The 21,956-nt window shown below is 48.1% G+C and overlaps 1 protein-coding gene across 1 annotated transcript; it reads right to left on the minus strand.

Moving 5' to 3' along the window:
• Positions 1-1,127: 1,127 nt before the first annotated feature.
• On the minus strand, positions 1,128-21,071 carry Rpl8 (ribosomal protein L8). Its single transcript, XM_077698294.1, has 6 exons — positions 20,940-21,071; positions 20,377-20,514; positions 15,797-15,949; positions 4,222-4,545; positions 3,411-3,497; positions 1,128-1,252 (listed from the first exon to the last, which is right to left on the minus strand). The coding sequence occupies exons 2-6, from the start codon at positions 20,512-20,514 to the stop codon at positions 1,178-1,180; spliced, it is 777 nt and encodes a 258-aa protein (XP_077554420.1). The 5' UTR covers positions 20,940-21,071; the 3' UTR covers positions 1,128-1,177.
• Between the last annotated feature and the right edge of the window lie 885 nt (positions 21,072-21,956).

The raw sequence follows: 21,956 nt of genomic DNA on the forward strand, positions 1-21,956 counted from the left end.
GAAGAGCACTCTGCCTTAACCACGAGAAGCTGCTTCGCCCAGCGGCCATGCTTTCCAATCTTCACCAAGATGGTGGCGCCCAGTAATGTCGTTCCGGAGATGCGGCGCTCCCAAAATTGCTGTTTTAAAATCAACTTGCACAAGTAGTTTGTGAAAAGTTTATATGGGAAAACTTTAAAAATTCGCACAATATAACATGCACAACCCGACATTGTGACTTTCGAAAAAACTATCCCGTGGACAATTTTATGCGGGTTTTTTTATTGAATGATCAATCAATTAAACCTTTACAAACAGCATCACCTTCAAGGTGCTGGAAAATTATGCCGTCAGTAAGCATTTTCCCCTACTGAAATTGACGGGAGCGTTAAAATTCTTGGCTCTCATACTCTTTCAGAGCAATTTGGCACAATTTTTGCATTTTCAAGCTTTTGGAGCAGCCTGGCGCAGGAAAACGAAGTTGTATCAAAACTGCGCAATATGCGCAGCTGTCTCACCCCTGGAAACGGGCCAATAAAATACTGCCTTTTAATTCCAATCCATTACAATGCTTGGTTCCACATGTGCCTCAGAAATAAAAGGAAAAAGAAAAAGGAGCATGCCACAGTGGGTTATGCCAGACTGATAACCAGGCTACAACCAACCAACCAACCGCATGTGCTGCCACACTTCTCAGCATTCCAAGTGGCAGCTGCTAGGCACTTCAGCCACTTCTGCTTCTTTCACCGAAATTGCTGAAAAGCACAAGTGCTGCATTTCATTCGGTTACTACTAACTACGATCAGCCTGACTGGTAGTTTAGGCTTAGGCTCATAGCTAACCTGCCCAGGCAGTAACAGCAAGACCGCTGCACAGCAAGGTTATTTTTTCAGCGGAAAGTTCCACCCTTTCAGGTCGTGCCACTACAATTGGGAGCAATGGTCAGAATTTGGGAATGCCCTGGATAATTCCGGCTGGTTGGCAGGAGTGCACATTTGAACTGCCCTTAGAGATCAGCGTTTAGCATGGCTTGCATAAAAATGCACAAACCGTTCTGTGCAAGCGCCCATCCATGTGCAAATTGTCCACCAGCTTTGCCACTGTGGTCAACACATCCGGCCACGCCAGTGCAGTGAGCAACACGGTAGTGGGGTCGAGGGTTTTATTATTAACAGCTGGCAGGACAAGGGGGAGGCGCCTAATCGTCCTTGCCCTGGGCGTTGACCTTGCCACCACGGATACGACCCGTCCGCCTGGCAGCAATGAGACCGACCTGCAGGCAAGCAGAACAGGCACCAAGCGTGACGGAAGAGGTCAGCCGACCAGCCCAACATCATTTGCCCACAAGTGCGCCTCTATACGAGCAGGCACACTAAGCAGGTGCACACTGAACAACCAAGACATCAAAGCTCTGGTGTGTACCTCCTGGGTGCTACCATCCCCTGAGCATGCTGCACGTCCCAGACATAGTTTCTTACCATATACACTCGAAAGGAATGTGGCGCTAGCTTTTATGTGCCTCATATCAAGGCTGCCTCTTAGTTTCATCATTGGCTTGGACAAGCAGTTCAAGGCTACCACACAACAGGGAAGATTTCCACTATGTTGTAGCTAGTAGACATGGTAATGCATAGTTAAAAAAAAAATTCACTTAAGAATCCAATTGTCATGCCAAGCTCAAGCCAGAAACTGTGGTCTTCCCATAGCCCCCCCCCCCCCTGACAACCTGGATCCACAGGTGCAGTTTCCTGTCTAGTACACTGACTAAGAAACTCTATGGTCCCAGCTACATGTTGAGCAATAACCAGTGTTTGTGAATTCCACACAGCGTTTGCACAATCCTTGAGCAAACAGCTTAACTGTGCCTACTCAACTCTACCACCAGTAATTATTAACTGCAATCACGTTCTCCTAGAACATAAGGCCACTTAGTGGTCAGCTCAGAGAACAGGCTTTCAAAACCAGTTTCACTGTTGACTTAACGAAGATATTACTTTTGATGCACATTAGCTGCTACAATATCATGCCACTTGGCCATTGCTCGCTGCTCCCTCACAAAAATGGGCATGTGCACGCAATTTCTGTGATAAGGGCTCTAGCGACAAGTCGAAAGATGAGTGTGCTGCTTTAGGAAACACGTGCTGGTTGCCACTGACAAGGTTGTTTACACACACACAAAGACATTCAGTTTCCTCTCAGCGCACCACAGAAAAGTACATGGTGTAAAACTGAAACTGCTCCAGTGCAATGTACATGCTCTGCTGAGCTGACCCCTCGTAGATAGTTACTAGCTTGTGAAGAACCCTTCTCATTCTGATCCGCTTTCCTCGTTGACATTTTGGTACTGAATGGTGGCACACCATTTGGCACCAGATGGTGGTACACCAAATAGTGGTACCAAATGGTGGTGCACCAGCAGGTGGTACCTGCTGGCACACAAGGTGTGCGTGACACAGTTAGACCTGTGAAATAAACTTTGCACAGCCAGTCTTTTTAGTAGCCATAGAACTAAGTTAAAGCATGATGACAGGATTTGTCGCAATATAATAACACTGCAATGGCTAAAGTTCTTTTGGGAATTCTGTTCGGATGTTACTGGCTGCTACCAGGAATGTTCTGAGCCCCTGCAAGATTATTTGCACTACTGGAATGCATAAAACTCGACTTTATGTGCACGACGGAACAAAGTTTTTGGCTGCAAGTAGGGCTTCTGTTATACTGAGGCTCAACTGTGTTTTAGCAATCAATTGCAGTCAGGAAGGTCTTTCTGTTGGAAGGACATTCACTCATTTGCACATGATGCTGCAATATACGCAAACTGAATTTCAAAATTAACAGGTTTTCACACTAAGAAACAGGTTATTCAGTTTGATCAATCTTCTGCAACTTTAAGGGAGCCATGAAGATAAAGTACAACACTGTCTAAATTGAACTAACTGTTTGTAGCTCGTGCATATCCAAGCCCTGTAAAAACAACTTTATAACAAAAAAAAAAAAAAAAAAAAAAAAAAAAAACTGCAAATCTTGCACTACACTATGTCAGCAGTGACAAAATGGGGGAATAACAAAAAGTCTACGCAAACCACACTACTAATCAAGCAGCATGTTTTAATGGCGCTAGCATCACCATAAAATGGCTTTGGATGACAGCCACCCAAGCCACTGTGACATAAAATCTCGGAGAAAAACTGGATGGTGAATAGCCGCTTCTCTTTTTCTTTTTTGGCCTTTGACTAAGGCACCACCCTCTGAGAGCTAGATAGCCTGACTTTATAATAAAGTTTTCTACTACTACTACTACTCTCTTTTTCTTTGTGTTACAATTGGTACCACTGCATGAGATCAATGCACCTTTTTAAGTGAACCAAACTTATTTTCTCTCTGTAGAATGTGCAACTTGCACAGAAGCCAACAATTGAGGGTCCACTGACCTTGCGACCAGCGGAGGCGTCTCTCCTGACAGTCGAGGCCTTGCCGATGTGCTGGTGGTTGCCACCACCGTGGGGATGTTCGACGGGCTGTGTGCAGGGAAGGGAGGAAGAACAGAGGGCTTGTTACGAAACACATCAACCTGAGTCTTACTACCACGATAAGACGTGGCAGCTTGATTAAAAACAATGCACCTCAGGCAGCTAGCCAAGCAAACGTTCACCTCACTGACGATTCACGATTTGGCATGCGTGAGAGGCAAGAAGGAACTAAAGACTGCTTGGCGTACAACCCCAATGTGGGGGAACCTGACAAGCCCAAATGAAGGGAAGGCCACACAGCTCAGAAACAGCCTCTAGAAACTCTCCACAGCATTCATTTCGGCAATAGAAATCATCATAGCAGGGGCCCCTCCCATCATTTGCTTGAGTACTACGAATATATGACTGTCATTATCTAAAGCAGGTAATGGCCTGCCGACATGTCTGTACTGAGCTAATTCTGAGGCCTAATGAATCTTATGTCCCCTACCGTGGGCAAACAACAGCGCCAATCAATGACTGAAACCCACATTCATGCACACTTTGCGCTCATTAGCTACTCGGCGGCTCTGAGTAAAGATTTCGTTCTGATCTTTGCCACACACTCGTAGAATGACCGTGCACGATTTGAAAACCATTTCATCATGGCTAGTCCAAGAAGACTGCAGAGCCCTTTCATTAATCTGACACCCATGCTATCACCTCTCAGGTTATGAACCAAGAAGCACTCGGGTCAAGAAGAAGTTCCAGGAGAGGCGAGAAGGGTACTCACGTTCATGGCGACACCGCGGACCTTGGGCCACGAGTTGCGCTTGGCCTTGTACTTGTGGTACGCACGTCCGGCCTTGAGGATGGGCTTCTCGACACGGCCTCCGCCGGCAATGATGCCCACCATGGCGCGGTTGGCGGAGGGCAGCACCTTCTTGGCACCCGAGGGCAGCTTGATGCGGGTCTTGCGGGTGTCCGCGTTGTGGGCGATGACGGTGGCGTAGTTGCCCGAGGTGCGGGCCAGCCGGCCCCGGTCGCCGGGCTTCTCCTCCACATTGCAGATCACCGTGCCCTCGGGCATGGCCCCCACGGGAAGCACGTTGCCCACCTGCACAGACAGTCAGTCACTCGGGGTGCAGGGGGCCACTTTTAAATGATGATGATGAAGTTGTGTTTTTTTGGCACAGCAACCTTTCAGTTATAATGCGCCAAACTCAGGCTAAAACAGTTTTAAGTGAAGGTTAAAAGATCGCAAAGATGCACGTAGCTACAATAGGTGTATTGATCCAGTGTCTTTAAAAAATTAGAAAATTGGTCATCGCTAAGTAAAAGCATGGGATGTAAGGGAATGCAAAAGGTGTATAATGTCTGATGCGTGCTGCTTCAAGGTGTGGGCAGATTAGAACATGCACTACATCAAGAGGTTCTCAACAGTGGTCAAACACGGGTTTCTGTTCTTTTTGCATCAGGAAGCCGTGTGTGAGCAGTGTGACTTATTTAATCTGCATAAAATATCGTAAAAAAAAGCGTTTCTATGTGTGCAACTTTTCCATTCTGACAGGTACGCCACTTCTAGTTCCATGAGCCAGTCAGTGCAGCAAAATATACTACGCCATCGGCATTCTGTGATCTGCAAGTAATGCAGTAGTAGTCCCTTTGTGTGCCAATGTGGACAAAAGTGAAACTCTCGGTACACTGAACTTGTCTAAGTGTCTCGGATGCAGTTGACATAGCCAAACATTGTTAACACTTTCTGCGATGCAGTGACTGCTCAGGGAACAATAATAACCTACGGCTCCACGCTTCCAAAGCCAAATAAATATTGCAAGGACAACAGAAAATGATGTGGCACCTTTTAGATAGACAAGGAGCAATACGAAACAGCAAAATTACTTGTTAAAAACAAAAGCCTAGCGATAATTACTACAGTAAAAGCTTGTTAATCCCAACTCGAAAGGGGCCATATAATTGTTCGAATTAGCGGGTGAGCACTAGAATGAATGAAAATCGCGCCTCACTACATGGTCCGAACCAGAAGAAGGCGGCGTTACACGCTGCACAAAGAAAACTTACAATGCCATGCGCCGGCGGCCTGGCGCCCGCTGCCAAAGTGAAATAATCTGTCGCAGCAGCGTAGCGCGCGCTACGCAGTTGTTTTTCTGTTTCACCGTTTTTCACCCCAGAAATTTGGTTTGGTTAGGATTTGCACCACATTGTAATCACTCTGCATCGACGACTGCTGCGAGAAACCAGGGAAACCAGGGGATCCCAGTTCAAATTAACCGTTCTGGATGCGGACGCGTCCGGATTAGCGGGAGTTTTCCCCTTTGAAATATACAGGGCAATGCCACGACATAACGCCAGTTCGAATTAACTGCTATACTGTATTTGCATCTGTCTTCGCCTTTTGGCGAAAATTACTTGGGGAGGGTCCTTTATTGCTGTGCCATGTTTGTGCTTTTTTCTTCACTTCTGGTGCAGATTTATTCCACAGGCAGACAGGCAACATGCCACAGCTCCTCCAATATTGTAGCTCGCGTGGCTGGAGTGCCACGTGAACTACAGTTCTATTCACGTGCCGTCACGCTCACATCTCGCGCAGCACATATAAGACTAACTTTTTTTTCACCACTGGCAACGTGCGGATCCCATGTGAAGGAAAATGCGCTTTATTTACTCTCTGCAGCGGCGACCATTTTTTGTAACAGGCAATAGCATCGGCTTTTCACAGAATAGGGCACTTGAGGCTTTCAGCTAGATTGGCATCCCCAGAAAACGAATATACGAGTCTCTGGGGCAGTATTTTAAAGTAATCGCGTAAATAATAAAGTGAAGCTATCAGTTGCCCAGCAGAGATGATGTGATTGGTGACTCAGCGCATGTGCCAAGAGCCACACGACGAAGCAGAGAATGAGAAGCCAGCACACAATCTCTCAAAGAAACGCGTAAAATCTGTCTTTGCACGTTAACTTTAATAAGACAAACAATTATAAAATGTACAGGTATAATTCAAACCACGCCGACATTCCCAAGCTGCCAAGCCGCGGTGTTGCCGGCAGTTGTGGTGGTTATTGCAAGTTCGGCATAGTCGCATGCCCGTCCTCTCCAACTCAACGTATCCTCAGTATTCAATGGCGTGGAATGCATGCAGGCAACCAAGTGTGCGCCGCCATATCTGTGGCCAAGTGTCTGTTGCTAGGCGATGTTGTGCACACGGCCCGCAGATCAGGCACCCCTCTTCTCCTCCATGCAACCGTTTGAGTGCGCCCGTGGCCTCCGCACCGCCGGCAGCCGATGGCAGAGGCCACGGTGCGCCGCCACTCGCTACGTCGGGCTCCGCGGGATGGCAGCACTTGTCCAGCTAAGCACGACAATGAAACACAGTATTGCGTCGAGCTCACTGTGAGTACGATTAATAACACCTCTGTTGGCGCCACAGTTTAGAATCGGATTGGAACGGAGCAGATGACGCACGCCGGTGTCTTTTTTCTTCTGCGTGCGGCCGCAGTGGCCCAGGCTGCGCCGTGTCCGTGGCGCATCGGCCATGTCTGTGGGCGTTTCCAGTGTTGCCAAGCGAAGAAATTGACCGCTAAACTTTTCAACGAATACCGTCTATACCAAGGCTGCACTGCGTAAGCCCATCCGTTGAGCCGTAAATATGAACAGAGTTTTAGTGTACGCTATTTCTTTGCACAAGGGGGCCTGTGTATCTGTTTACATCATTGTGGCAAGTAGCACTCTTCTGTGGAAAGTAATTTGTGTCTGACAGTAGTAGTTTTTTGCTCCCTGACGTAGCACTGTGTGCCCCAACGAAGTTTTGCAGCCAGGCAGGTGTCCGAAGCTGTGTGTGTGTGTGTGTGTTGTGGTTGCGTTCACTTCGTGATGAAATGCGACGGCGTGCTCCTGCGGGTGGAATGTGCTATGTTGGAAATATCACCAGTGACAATTCAATCCCGCAACAGGTATGTAGTGTTCGCAATTTTTTAAAAACCTTCTCGGTTGTGCCGGACTGCAGTCCCTTGTTTGCCCTTATAAATGGCAAGAAGTGAGCGCTAGAGCACTGCACAGGCTGCAACTGCATCTCAAGAAGTGAACACACATCACCAAGCAGCATGTACTAGGCGGCATCTCGCAGCACGTCGCCATCGCCCATTATGTCTCACTGCTCCCACCCTACACATTCGCCATGCCTCGCAGCGGATGAGCGTCTTGTACGTGCTCAGCATACTGCCCTTTCCCTCACTCTTCCCTCCGCCATTTTGTTTTTTGCTCAGTTACGACGCTGATGTCAAACCACAGTAGTGGCCGCCTAAGTGCTGCGCCCTAAAACAAATTCATAATGTTGGTTTATTTTTGTAAACGCTGCAACTTGGCCAACTTAACTGTACAATCTGCTGCCAGATGTTTTCCTAGGGGGCCGACAATTACAAACACTAATTGAAGAGAAATAAAAGGTTCAAAGGGACACTTAAGGGGGGACAGGGCTTTCAACTTCCGGTGCTACCGGGTGCGGCCATTTTGATATCGTTAGATCAGCCGAGTGATTGTCTTTTTGGCTTTCCAGTTTTGGTCATCTCTTATCTTCATTCATTCACAAAAAACGCACGAATGGCAGAGAAAGAAAGATGCACAAACAAAGCCAGAAATAAATGCTAAAGCGTGACTGGCCCTCTGGTGAAACGGCCCTCCTGACTAGGCGTCGCTGCAGCAATGCAAGACGGCAGCCACCTGAACTGCGTAGTGCACATTTCTCAGCTCAGTCATTTTATCTGCGGTGGAGTTCAACACAGTCGCTATCGTGATGGATATTCCCGAGATTGAGCCAGACTAAGGGGAGTTGCTTTCAAAAGGCGGAGGTCATCGAACACTTCGCGGTGTGTGAGCCCTGTGAAAGCGGTTCGCAAAGTTGACTTTCCAGCTCGTTCTACATGCTGCAAATTTCGCCAGCGAATTAACAGATGAGGCGCCGCTTGTGCGGCAAAAGGACCGGTTCTCATTGCTGTGACAAATTCCCAAATGGCTAAAACGGTCAAAAGTAAACGTCGCTTGGCATTTGGGAATTTGTCGCAGCAATGAAAATAAGAAACCAGATTGTTTTGCTGCATGAGTGGCACCGCATCTACGAATTCACTAGCAAAATTTGCCATTAACTTGCTGCGTTCCTGGCTGTTGTTCTGGCTACAGAGAAAATGACGAAAAGCATTGCTATTTCACTACCTGACGCCAAGATGGAAACGTGCCATCTCCTGGAAACAAGCTTGGGCCCAGAGTGTCGCCATGACAGTGGAGATATGTGACGAAGGGGTGAAGTTCCTTCCGTAATGCGTGTGCGCTGTGTTGACGAAGACAGGAATTTTGTTTTTGTCGGGCACAATTTAGGCGCGTGTCATATAGACAATACAGTAAAACCTCGTTACAAGAGACACTCAAGGGACTGAGGAATCATGCCGCTTGTAACCAAGGTCTCTTGTATGCAGTGTTGCTAACACGGCAAACATAGGAGAACCAACCAAACCGTCTTCATTCAAATGTCTCTTATAACCAGGTGTCTCTTGTACCGAAGTTTTACTGTAGCATCAAAGTACTCTGACAATACTTTAGAGAGGCTGCCCGAGGGTCAACGGACAACGCTCAGTTTGTTTTTGTTGATTTTTATTACATGTGCTTGTGGATCACATGACTGCTTGTGTACTAGCCTTTGGTTGTTGATGTGGCCAATGAGCAGCCGAGTGTGTGTTAGCTGGAGCTGCGAGAATCACCAAAATATTCAAAAGGCCGTTCCTTCACATAATTCAAATCCGACACACCCACCTTGTTTCTGACAACAGCAACAACTACTGCCACTAGCGACAGTAATCTTCAGCTTCAATAATTTCAAAAGTTTACCGCGCTTTAAAAAATCCCATGCACTGACCATGAGGTGCCACGCACTCATGGCACCTCTTGTCCGCTGCGAAGGAAAGCGTTCAGAAGCTGAGTCTGAGGAAGCCGCAAAGAAATAATTCGCCAGCCGAGCACAGCTTTTTGTTTGTGCAGTCGGAATGTCTATTCCGCTGTTCGCATGGGGCTCAGTTCCAACAGGCAGCAAAACTAACCGCACATGTAGCTCACTATATCCACCTCACGCCAAGTAAAAAAGTGTGTTTGGAACCTCAGCGCTTATGAATACCAGCCACTTGAGCTTTCACAAGCGATAATTGTTTTTTAAAACTAAACAGCGCCATTCCCAGAGCTTCCTAGCCGTGCTGTGATCTTGCTGTGAAATAAATTCTCAAGGTTCTGAGCCATAGGTGAGGTGAAGGGAGGTGCAGCAGTTAAGGGTCATGGAAGAGTGTAAACCATCACGGAACTTAAAGGAGCCATGAAGAGAAAATACAAGTTGGGCTTATTATAAAGACTGCTTAGTCCCGATAACAGTGATACCAATATCATCGCAATCTCCGAACAAATAACGGAGATATTAAAGAAAACGTGTGAAGCCGTGGCGATGCCCTAGCCAATTTCCCGCAACTTTTCTATGACGTCACGGAACCTTGTTTGTGCGATTGGCGGCCGCCTAACTGATCTGTCGCGACGACACATGACTGGACGTCTGTATTGGGGCCTCTAGTTCCATTTGACCGCATCACTTGAATGCTACCGTGCAGTTAACGCACTGAAAATTATATTTTATTGTTGGCCCGTATGACGTCATTCTTGCTCATAACACGTCACTGTGGCGCAAAATTTGTAAGTTTTTAAATACTTTTTGCTTTTTTTTCGTTAAAATCATCTTTTGTGGCTCTAATGGAGCTGAGTGAGATACTGAATCCTAGTTCTTTCAAATTAAAAGAAGTTGTATTTTCTCTTCATGGCTCCTTTAACTCGCACTAAACCTCCTATGCATGCCCACTACTGAGAAAGAGAAATCCGGACATCCAGCGTTCATTTTTACCGGTGTTCCACCTTGTACGGATTTCCCGTACTGCTGTAGTTATAAGACGTTCCTTTAAGCTTCATTTTGTAGCAACCATGGGGGCATTAGTACCCAGACCATGTCTCCAAGACCAGATTTTTGCTGGGTCGAACAATTTCTTGGGGACTGCAGGGCGAGCAGACGCCCAGGCGGCACCAAAAATCGATAAGTGTCAACATTGGGCATGTCAACAGCAACAAGGTCAACAGTGCTTTATGGAGAACGTTCAAAGCGTCCGACAGCTGTCAGGTTTGCCCATAAATTCCGTTCCCAACCCTCCAAGGCGGCCGGCCACCCCACAGGCGCTTCGTCCTGACTTTTTATTCTCAATCGATCTTTATTTTCTTAATTGTGGCCACGTTGCCATCATTTCCTTAATAACTTGGCGATGTACAGACGCTACTCATCCGCGCATTATTATGCCGTTTTCTGCACCAACAATCAGCGTAAGCGCGAAGTGCTCAATCAAAAAACGCGTGAAGTATCGAGTTTCGCCGCGAATGGGTCGTCGTGCTGAGTTAGAAAGACTTCAAACCTAGCAAATTTGCGAGGGTAAGTACGGTCGCACGCTGCTTTTGGAAGTGCTGTTGATGCACCCTCATGCTCGATCCTTGTCGCACGTTTCCGTTCTCTGGAGGTATTTTCTGTTCATTTCATCGACGGGAAGCCGACCTATGCTGCAGCTCGGGTACGCAAAAATGTTGAGCCGAAAACGAAATAAAAGCATCTCAACGGTGAAGCGCGCCCGGTCATGTTGGCAAATAGCTGTTCACGGTTCCTACCCACCACTGAAACACAAAAGTTTTTCTAAGCAAGCAAATGGCCGTGAATTCTTGGTGTACCTAATAAGTTGCCCCTGTTTGGCAGCAGGAAATAGTGTTATGCGCTGGCAAATACAGTTAAAACATATTTTACTTTTATGAGCACGCACAGCTGAAACGAATATTTCAGGGCCTGGTTAACAATCAACTCGGTATGAGGTATCCGGAGCACGTAAAAAATGACAACACGTTCGTGCACAGACACCAGCAAGCCATGCTCGGACAATTTGCACTACCGCGCGCGCACGATCGGAGGCACTCGCTGATTGCGCCAACCCACCTACTTCAGAGCGTACGTAGGAGACATATTTGCCGACACGACCGGGCGCGCTCCACCACGCTTTTATTTCGCTTCTGGCTCAACTTTTTCGCGTACCCGAGCTGCAGCATAGGTGTCCCGTTGATTTTTGTTGACTTCCCGTCGATGAAATGAACAGAACCTACCTCCAGAGAACAGAAACGTGCGATAAGGATTGAGCATGAGGATGAATCAACAGCGCTTCCAAAAGCAGCGCACACCAGTACTTATTCTTGCAAATTTGCTAGGTTCGAAGTCTTCCCGATTCAGCACGACAACCCATTCGCAACAAAACTCAAGGGATGCAGGACATTTGTTCAGCGAATAGACTCTGCACTTCACACGTTTTTTGACTGAGCACTTTGCACTTACGCGATTGTTGGTGCAGCCAACAGCATGATCACACACGGACGAGTAGCTTCTGTACAGGAAATGACAGCAATGTGCCCATGATTAAGAAAATAAACATCGACTGACGATAAAAAAGTCGCGCGTCCAGCTGGCACGGCGAAACGTAGCCTCGCAGGCGACCCCCGTCAGTACAAAGCGCGTGTGGGGTGGCCCGCTGCCTTAGTGGGTTGGGAACGGAATTTATGGGAAAACCTGACAGCTCTCAATATCCATGCACAGCACGGAACAACAGCGTTGTCCACTCCCCCCGCAGTCCCCAAGAAATGCCTGCCAGGTGGCGCCTCAATCGAAATGGCAGCGCCCAAAGCACGAGCGCCCAATGCACGATGGAAATTCTCGTCTATAGAAAAAGTGCCGCCAAAAGAGAGTGCACAGTCTATTGTATACATAAAGTCCAACATCAATGTAATGGATTCGATGTAACAAAACCCCTAATGCAACGAACCACGTATTTTTTTAACTTCAAGTGTATGCACACCATGTATTTTCACCCTCTGGGTAACAAAGTCCCATTTGCCGTAATTTCAATGCAAGAAAGTTTCATGCGCACGAAATTTTGGTTGTAGAAGTAGATTTCTGGAGACACTCGAACGGCGACTCGGGTTGCTCAATGCCGCAAGCCACAGAGTCCGTGAGCAAGTTCCTTGCCTACAAGCTGCGTATGGCGCCGGCGCCACTTTGCCCTTCCAGTTCCCTCCTGCTTGTTGGGTTCCATTGTTCCAGCAAGTGCACAACAAAGCATTTGTGGGTCCTTATGAGCCTTGCATGCGCATTTTTTAGACGCCAGTGTCTGCACGATTGTGCACCGGCAGCGGCCTCTGCCTTGGCCAGAAAGCATGACGACTTTCGCCAATGGGAGGCACGCACACTTGGTGGGAGCTTCAAAGCTCTCGGGGATGCCAGCTGGCCCCAACAGAGACGGTTAGGCTTACCACCGCAGAGGATATTTGATGGGCACTTTTTTAAAGGGGTACTGACACCATTTTTTGGTGTTAATATTATTACACAGTTCGCTTCCTTTACTCAACAGAATACCCTGGCTGAAATATGACTGGCCTGCGACGTGTGGAACATACTTCAGTTTGATGTGATTTGTCACGTTGACGAAACATCACGCGGAGCAGTGCACAGCAAATGGACATCAGCGTGACATCCCTCTGCGAGAGGGAAACTAACCCCCGTATTCTGAGTCCCTCCTCCACTCGAGCCTCCGCTCGAGAGGACCCTTGAATGCGAGTTTCGGTTTCATAAACTAACCTCCACTCGAGTGTCTCCTTCAACGGAGGAGCCGCTCGACGATTTGGAGGAGCCGCTCACGATTTGAAGGAGCAACTCCAAGGTGTCGTCTGTGCTACCTTGAAGCAGCCCTCCAGTACTATTTTCAAGATGGCCGCCTACGCTGCTCTCGGTTCTAGCCGGCTGTGCTCGCTCGCCTCTTTTCCGGAGCATGTATCCCGCATTGACGAGGCATACAATGAAGGTTCAGGGGATTTCCGCACCGCGAATTTGCCATGTCAGAGCATAAGGTGCTGGCTGAATACGCTTGAGCACTTCAGCAAGGGCAAATTCGTGTCGCGGTGCCTCTTTACCAAATCGGTCACTGCTGGAGCTGCTGAGGTGGCTGCCGAGCCAAACGCCAGCAACCGCGGCCACCCACTGCTCCCTGCGTTCCGGCTGCTTGTTACGTTGCGATGTTATGGCGCCGGGACATTTCAAGTGATGGGTGCCTTCGTCAACGTTTCGCTGCCGACAAGCCGCGTCGTCAGGCGTTGTTTGGAACTCGTAATTCGAAGCGTCGTGATGGTTTCTGCGACGGCGGGCGAGCTCCGATATTTGTGCCGACTTGTGTTTATCCTCGCAATGACAAGGTTGTCGCTGTCATGTACCGAAAGTCAACGCTCTGTAATGAAGGTGTCACACTAACCTATGACACGGCTACCGTAAGCTGCTTACAGTGCGTATGAAGCAGACGATCGCCGTAGGGAAGCGAGCGAGCGTGTCGTCTGCTCCAAAGCCCAGTTTTCTTTTTTTATTTTTTCTTCGAGCCGCCTGCGCTGCGAGGCTCCGCCCCTGTCCAAGTGCCCGTCGCTTTGTGCTTGCCTGCTACCTCGCGCTTGCGTGCTGTCGAAGGGGGGCATTTCTACCGGGTTCATCGTGGTGGCTGTAAAATTACACACGCACTACTTTGTAATTTGAACATTATGTCGGCTTTGAGCTGCCGATAGTGGCGTGAACTGAAAAGAACAAATAATTAGGCGCTCACTGTGTCGGCAATTCCGGTCTATGATATGCGCTCGTCACGCATGGAAGCAAACCGCCCTATACCTCTAGCCCTTCCGCTGACATATCGTTATCTTGGCTGTCATCCGGAGGGGGGGCCCTGAAACTTATAGTAATCGGTAGGATCAGAAAGAACAGGAGACACAGCGGGATACGTGAAGACTTGGAGCAGCGTGCACAAAAAGAAAACAGATTTATCGTCTGCTACCGCAGTGTGTGTGCAGTGTGGCCAGACCAGAAAACAGTTATTTCTAGTTGTGTCCACCTGGTTCATGTTATTTTCGTGCTGCTCTCAACCATAGAAACTATTATTTCTTAAAATACCGGTATAATTACTTAAAAAATAAAAACGTTAAAAAGTTATATTTCTTAAGCGTACTTTCATGTCTTGAATAAAAAAATTTGCAATAACCTCGCCCCCAGATGCCTTTCGCTGCTCCTCCAAAAGGGCGATCTCGAGGGTCCCTCCAAACGAAGGATTTCCTCGGAGGGTCGGCGTCACCACGTTTATGAAATGCGTGGAGACCTCGAGTGGAGGTGTTGCCCTATCCTTCACTCGACGGAGTGGAGGAAGCACTTTGAGTGGAGGAGGGATTCAGAATACGGGGGTAAGTGATGTAGCCGCCTGCTTCCAACGCAAATTGGAAACTCGTGACGTCACTTCATGCGCGCGCCCCGGCGAGTGGGCGCTGGCGTGTTCACGAAGTGACACGTAGCCAGGGCTACAGGCGTAACCGCTACCCAGAAAGGCACTCTTGGCAAAAATAAAGTTCCACCCGTAGGAAAGGAACTGATAATAAAGCCCAAAGGAGAAGATGAAGATAAAAGAACGACCAGCCATGTTTGATGCATTGCCTCTGCATTGCGGATTTCATTGCAGGAGTGTTAATCCGCCAGGGGGACAGCTAATATCCCAGCCAGACCTGTGCAGTGGGCAGCAGCCGCTCAGAAACAGCCTCTAAAAGCTCCACATGGGTGCTAGATGCTTCGGACACAGAAATCATCACAGCAGCCACTGCCCACAGTCACACACAATGCTGCCCAGGAGAAGAAGCTGGAGGCTCATAGACCGGAGGCATATGCCCTGACCGGGGCCAGTAGAAGGTGCAGGTTTCCTCACACAGGCTAGTCCCGACCTTTAAGCAAGCACAAGCTGTGTGCTGCCCTTTAATTCGTTGCTCGACCACTGGCTACAGGGGCTTTTTTGGTCCAACAAAAAGGGCACATTCCCACAGCTCCCTACTCTGCAAGCAGGTACTGCGTGTGGCAAGTCAACGGTGAAAACACCTATTCCATGAATGGGCAAAGACTGTGGATAAAACTGTGGCCTATCTCCCACCTCACAAAAGTAGAAGTAGGAGCAAAGGAAAAGCACCGAGCACAACACGTCCTCAGGGTAGCTACCGATGTCGCCTTAACTTGGCCTAATTGAGCCTTATTTCAGCCAAACGGATAGCACGGCTGCTTCAACGCTGACACATACGCATAAGTGCTAAAAAACGCATGCTCACTAAGAGGTACACAACTTGCAGAGAACAGAAGCTGCTGTCGGTGCACAGCCTAGCGATGAAGCATGCCAACGACTGCCCCTTACCTGGAGGGCGGCCTTCTTGCCGCAATAGACAAACTGGCCAGTGTGCATGCCCTCGGCGGCAAGGAACAGCTCCTTCTTGAGCTTGTACCGGTACGGGTCACGGAACACCACCCGAGCCAGGGGGGCACCACGGCCGGGGTCGTGCAGGATCTCCTGCACAGGGCCAGGACGGGAGGTTCAGGGGCGCCCACTACACAGGAAGGAAGGGAGCACGGCGACACAAAGGAGCCCCGGGATAACGTCGAAACCAGGGAAAGCTGCTATAATCAGTAACGGCACAAAGTTGTAAAAATTATGACAATGCTGCTCTTGACATATCCAGCCAAGCCCACTAATAATGATGTTCACATCAGGGAATTGAAATCAGTTCCTTATACCTGTTTTCCACTACATCTGAACTTAATGATGCACTCTTGGTGTCATTATGGATGCCCTGTTTTCGGTAAGCCTGTCTGTGGTGGTCTTTTTTTTACAAGGGTAGGCCAACTTCCTACTCGGCAGAGGTCTAATTGCCAGTCTTTTTTTTCTGTTTCCACTGGACCCAAGACGAAGGAATTTTTTAAAGAAATCTTCCCACCTCGCCTCCCACCTCGGTCGCCTGGAGGGAAGATTACCCTCTCGGCAACATCCTCTCCCAAACTGCAAGTAGTCTAGAGCGGCCACCCGTCCCGCAAGGGATACGAAAATCTTCAAAAATGTCCGACATGACTTGACGACTGCTAAAGTCAGTCGTCGAGTCAGCCAGTAGAGCTCCAGGTTTTGCAGGGGAATGAGCAGATGCAGCTTTAGGCGTTGGGAAGTGTGCACTCTCATAACTGAGGATCAAGGCATTCGACTACTCGTGACATGAAGAGACGTCCGCAAGTAGAGGAAAAAGTTCAGTGAGTGAACGGCCCCCACAGTGTGGCCCCTGTCGTGCCATGAGTTATAAAAAACACGCGGGGGAATGCTGCAAAGGGGGATAATTACAGCAGCGGAGCACATCTGTACCCGCTTGGTACCAAGAACTGAGCAGGAAGTCACAGGCCCACCTTTATTGTTGGCAGCATTCCCACAGGTGAGATTTTTAGTAGCGCGGATGCATGTGGGGTCGTGGGAACTCAATATTGCAAAAAAAGACTCCACAGAAATTAGTTTATCGTAATTAATCTCTAATGCTGTTGTGTCAATGTTTAGCTCTTCAAAGTCGAGGAAAAAAAAAAAAAAAAGCGTGTCCTGCATTTTGTTAGTGCGAAGGTAGTACCACCATAAGGGCAGCGGTGTTATGTAAAGGTAAAATGTGTAGATGATATGGGAAAGGAGGAAGTCTGAAAAGGTGGAAAATGCGATGTGTACTGTTGGTCACAAAATAAATCGGACCACGGGAGCGGTGTGCGATAACTATCGCCGCGACGCCTTCCGGCCGAGCTCCTGCTGTCGAGATAGCAGAGGCCGCATGCGCGTTCTAGTCTCATTAATGCATGTCAGTTTTCTCGGTTTCGCCCGCGGCACTTAGTTTCTCTCGAATGCAGCACCAGGCGGCGGGCGCCTCACGCGGTGCTCCGAGCGAGCGGCACGATTTGTCGCAGCGGCCAAAGCGCATGGCATGCATTTCACACGCACAACGGTGCCGTTCATGCATCTTTGCGATACGTTGTCCAGTGCTGCTTTTATTGTCATCATATGTGACGAGCGTGCTGTTGATGTCAAGCACCGAAAACAACCGCGGCGGTCATTTTGCTAGGGAAAAACCAAACAAAACACACAGTTACGATAAAAAAAAAAAGATGGGGTGTGTACTGCAAACGTTGCAGCACCGTGCAATGTTGGCAGTATACTCGCTTAAGCGAAGGAGGCGTTTAAACGCTGACGCCATGTTTTCCAGGACACCTAACCTATAGAGTTTTATACTAAAAAATGAAACACCCCCCTCGCGAGGGGCACGATCAAATGCAGAGCATTTCCGGGGGCGCACGATGTCAAGAAGTTTGCGTTATGTTAATGTTGTTGCACTTGTGGCAACTACTGACGAGAGCGCGCTCGTCAGCAGTAATTTGAATGAGTCAACGATATAAGGCGCGTTCGTAGTGTCCCATTCTGTGTCGGCTTTGTGGCGCAGTGGGTAGAGCACCATGTACATTGCGTTCCGCCAGCAGGGTCTTGGGATCGAAACCTGGCGCCGGATAGTATTTTATTTTATATAGTGTAGGGGGAGGGGTGCGGATAACGACGGTGCGGACCACGGCGGACGTCAACGCGGGTAACATCGTGAGTTACTGAAATGCTCTGCATTTAAAATGAGTAATTTGCTATTGAAAAGCCTTGAGGCGTTGCCGTCCTTTCAAGCCCTGTCCACACACGGCACGAGCAGTGAGCGCTCCCCAGGAGGACCACGCGGTGCGTCAGCTGAGGGGGCTTCCATGCGGAGCCGACGTGAACCCCACTGATAATGTCGGGGAATGATGAAAATGCACCTCGCCAAAAGAAATGACTGTGGCTGCACAGCTGACGAGTAGTGAAGTGTACTCGGAGAGGTATGGGAACGCCTTCGCTCCAGCTCAAAAATCGTAGTCTCTTTACACGTCGCTTCCACTGCGCATTCATGGGGTTATCGACAACAACGGCAACTCTGGACACATCCAGTCGGCTTGTAGTAAATCACTCGCTGTATCGCCTACATTCTTTTAAGGAGTGAACAAACCATCGCGGTTGTTTTCAGTGCTCGATATCAACAGCGCATGTTCGTCACATTACAACCAACCCTGGTTCTTTTTCCCACACTTGTTTAAATGCTTGTTTTATTTACAGGCAGCAAGATAAAAATAAAAACAGCGCCAGACAACATGTAAGGATAAACGGCGTCTTTGTGCGAGATAAGCGCCTGTTAACGCTTTCAGCTGCTGCCACAAATCGTGCCGCTTGCTCGGAGCACTGCGCAAGGCGCCGCCGCTCCAGAGAAACGAAGCGCTGCGGCCGAGATCAAGAAAACTGACATGCATCGACGAGGCTAGAACAAGCCCTAAGCTATCTCAACAGCAGGCACTCGGCCGGAAGGAGTCGTGCCAATAGTTATCGCGCACAGCTTCCTTGGTGCGATTTATTGTGTGACCGACAGTAGATTGGCTTTTAATGAGTGTTGCTGGTGGATAATTTTTGTACAAAAAAGGAAGTAACTGTCCGGTACTTCCTTTTATAGTTATAAGTTCCTCTAACTGAAAACTATTTACTGCTTAAGAATGCCGTCACATAACACACAGCTGGGTTTTTGCACAAAATGAAAGACACATCATGTGGACCCGTGAAACAGCTGGACAGGCACATTTCCCCGCAAGTTATCCAGACTTAAAAGGAGCCAGCACGGAAAGAATTCTGAACAAAATTAAGCGTAATTGTTTACCAGAGGCAGCTGCTCTTCTTGCTAGTGGTGCAACATAGCTGCTGATGCACTAAATGACAGCCCCAGGGCTCTGTACCACTACACCTTCAGTGAACCCCAGCATGTGACAACATAAAGCTGGAATCCAAGCTTTTTCTCTTACCCTCGCGCTAGCTACTGTGACACCATTAAATAGCGCCCGAACACAGATCAAAGAAACCAGGACCGTTTCTTTGCCCCGTTCTCATTACCAACTCCGTCAGCCAGCTTAGTCATCCATTCACAGTGCGGGCGAACTGGTTTCTGTGTGCGGATATCTGGTGTACGCAGACTTGCAACGCATTCGGCGTTCGCCGAGTGACACCGATGAGCAAGTACGTTGATTTTGCAAGTTTATGTGGTTGGGCCTTTAGCGTTCAGTTGCAAAGCAGTGTATTCACTTTGCCTCGCACAAAAAATGCCCCACCTATATCAACACTCCACTTTTCATAAGCAACAGAAAGAACGTGACTACAGATTCTTTAATTTCCTCAGTCCACTCTGTAGGTGCTAGCATTTTACATGCAAATTCCAGTTACTGGTGTCAGTGGAAATGTCTGCTTAGTACCGGGCTCTTGAAGCTATGAGGAAGTTTCAATGCTCTTTCACTGCAACCGTTACTGAAAAACCCGATAACCTCAAATTTGACTTCAAGCCTTGACACGGAACAGATTTCTGAATGGCAGGACTTGTGTGCAGCCCTCCTAAACCGATGCATGCCTCAGAATTTCAAAACGAAACAATATGCATACATTTGCGCGACTACTAGCACACGACAGCTCGCCTCATGAGAAATGGGAAGGTCTTCGTTCGCGGAGGTCTCTACCTTTTCCAAGTTAGTAGCGATTGTCAACCCTAGGCAACAAAACATGCGTGACTCGTTTACGTAGTTTACAAATTGATACACACACACACACACACACACACACACACACACACACACACACACACACACACACACACAAAGGGCGTGCAAGCTATACTACACAAACCGCAGTACTGAGTTATCGGCGCCTCTCGTTACACATCCGTGGAATTGTGGGAAGATTCAGTGCTTTCGCGCGGCAAACAGAGAAACCTACTTTTCGACGCCGTCACTGGTTTACAATCACCACGCGTGCACAAAGGTAAAATGAATGAGTAACGTAAGCTGCATTCCTAATGTGCAAATCCGCAGTAAACTTACCTTGATAATACCCTTGATGTAACCGTGCCGTTCAGCGTAGTCGACGGCTCGGAGCTTGGGGGCTCCTTTCCTGTGCTTGTTGTGGGAGCGGAATACGCTACCCGCTCCCTTACGCTGGGCCCGGATTACTCGTCCCATCTGCGGCCAAGTTCATGACATTTCAGGACACGTTGCCACCCCCCAACAAAAAGTCGCTAGCCATGCTTTCGGCGGACCGTGCCGGATCATGCCCCATTCAAGCAGCAACATGTTATGAAAACTGCGATTGCTTTGTAGCACTACAAGCAAAATGAACAAAATGAGCTCATAAATGAAGGCTGCGTTTACACATAAACGACAAAAAGTTGCTTTAGCGGCGGTAGGAGTGCAAGACACTCCACTGCCGGACAGGTAAGTGCCGCCGGACGGAGTCGGAGTATGCGGAAAAAATAAATGTTTATGTCCATCATACGCCCAAAGTAACCCCAAATTAGTAAAATGAAAGTGTTTTTGTACATATTACAACAGAGGATGGCGGATGATCGAGAAATTTAACGAGAAATTTTGAGGATTGAAAAACTTACTTCTGTGGTTGCGTATCCCTCGACGTGAGCGAACGCAGAAAGAGACCCAGCTGTTACAGCCGCGTTCCTTCAACCGCCAATACCGCATTCAAGATTGCTGAAAGAAAACAAATGTTTAAACTTCCAAAATACTACCACAATACATTTAACTAAATTTAAAGATACAATGATTACTTAAGTATTATTTCTGTCATATGTGTTAATAATCCAAGTAGGCGGCGCTGCAAAATGGCGCCTTTTTTGAAGCAAAGAAAGCGTCCTCTATTGCGCCAAGGAATGAGTAAAATACGAAGCGTCCGTTTGCAGGTCGTTTCTCAGCATCACGCACTTCAAACGGCTGTTTCAACGTAACCTGATTTAAACCTAACATTACCTGACGTAAACCCAATTTAAAACTAACCTCAACCTAAGCTAACGTAGCATGAATTCAGAATTCATATAAATGTAGTTTTCAATTAGTTTCACTCGCTCTAGCCTGATGCGATGGAACAACTTGCAAAAAGACTATCCCGTAAAGTACACTTTGGCGAGGGGCTTAGAAACTGGAACTATAAATAATGCACAAGAAGTGTGCAAATGTACGCGTAAAAACATGGACGCTAAATAATAGAAGGGTACAAAAAAGCTGACGACAAAATACAAAATCGGATACGCCAACAACCAATTAGGGTTTGCTGAAAGAAAGTGAAGGAAACTGAGAGCTGTTAGTTGAGGGAAAATGGCGGGGGAAAATGGAGTTCTATAAAGCAGACAAACGAGAGATTGAAATAGAACAAGCTTTTTACGAGAACACGGAAGGAAGTGTGCTGCTTTTTGAGGGCTGAGCTTGGTCCTCGAGGACAAGGCCCCGTAAAATGCAAGCGGTTGAAACATGTGTATGCTGTGGAAGCGATACGGAAATAACAGAGCACTTGCTAATGACACTGACCATGCCGTATTGACTTGCCGAGGACTTCGAACCACACGCATGCAACACCTTCAGGGTACAGGACTTCATCCTGGGAGGCCTCCAGATCT

The sequence above is a fragment of the Haemaphysalis longicornis genome, unplaced genomic scaffold (genome assembly GCF_048455015.1).
Source record: "Haemaphysalis longicornis isolate Haplotype H1 unplaced genomic scaffold, Haemaphysalis longicornis Haplotype H1 scaffold_2, whole genome shotgun sequence".
NCBI lineage: Eukaryota > Metazoa > Arthropoda > Arachnida > Ixodida > Ixodidae > Haemaphysalis > Haemaphysalis longicornis.

What these genes read in the sequence shown, in the direction of transcription:
- Rpl8 (XM_077698294.1), bottom strand. Translation starts at nt 20,514, where the DNA reads ATGGGACGAGTAATCCGGGCCCAGCGTAAGGGAGCGGGTAGCGTATTC. An exon ending in GCAAGAAGGCCGCCCTCCAG is followed by an intron (nt 4,546 to 15,796) that starts GTAAGGGGCAGT and finishes CTGTCTGTGCAG; the next exon opens with GTGGGCAACGTGCTTCCCGT. An exon ending in ACGCCTCCGCTGGTCGCAAG is followed by an intron (nt 1,253 to 3,410) that starts GTCAGTGGACCC and finishes GCTTGCCTGCAG; the next exon opens with GTCGGTCTCATTGCTGCCAG.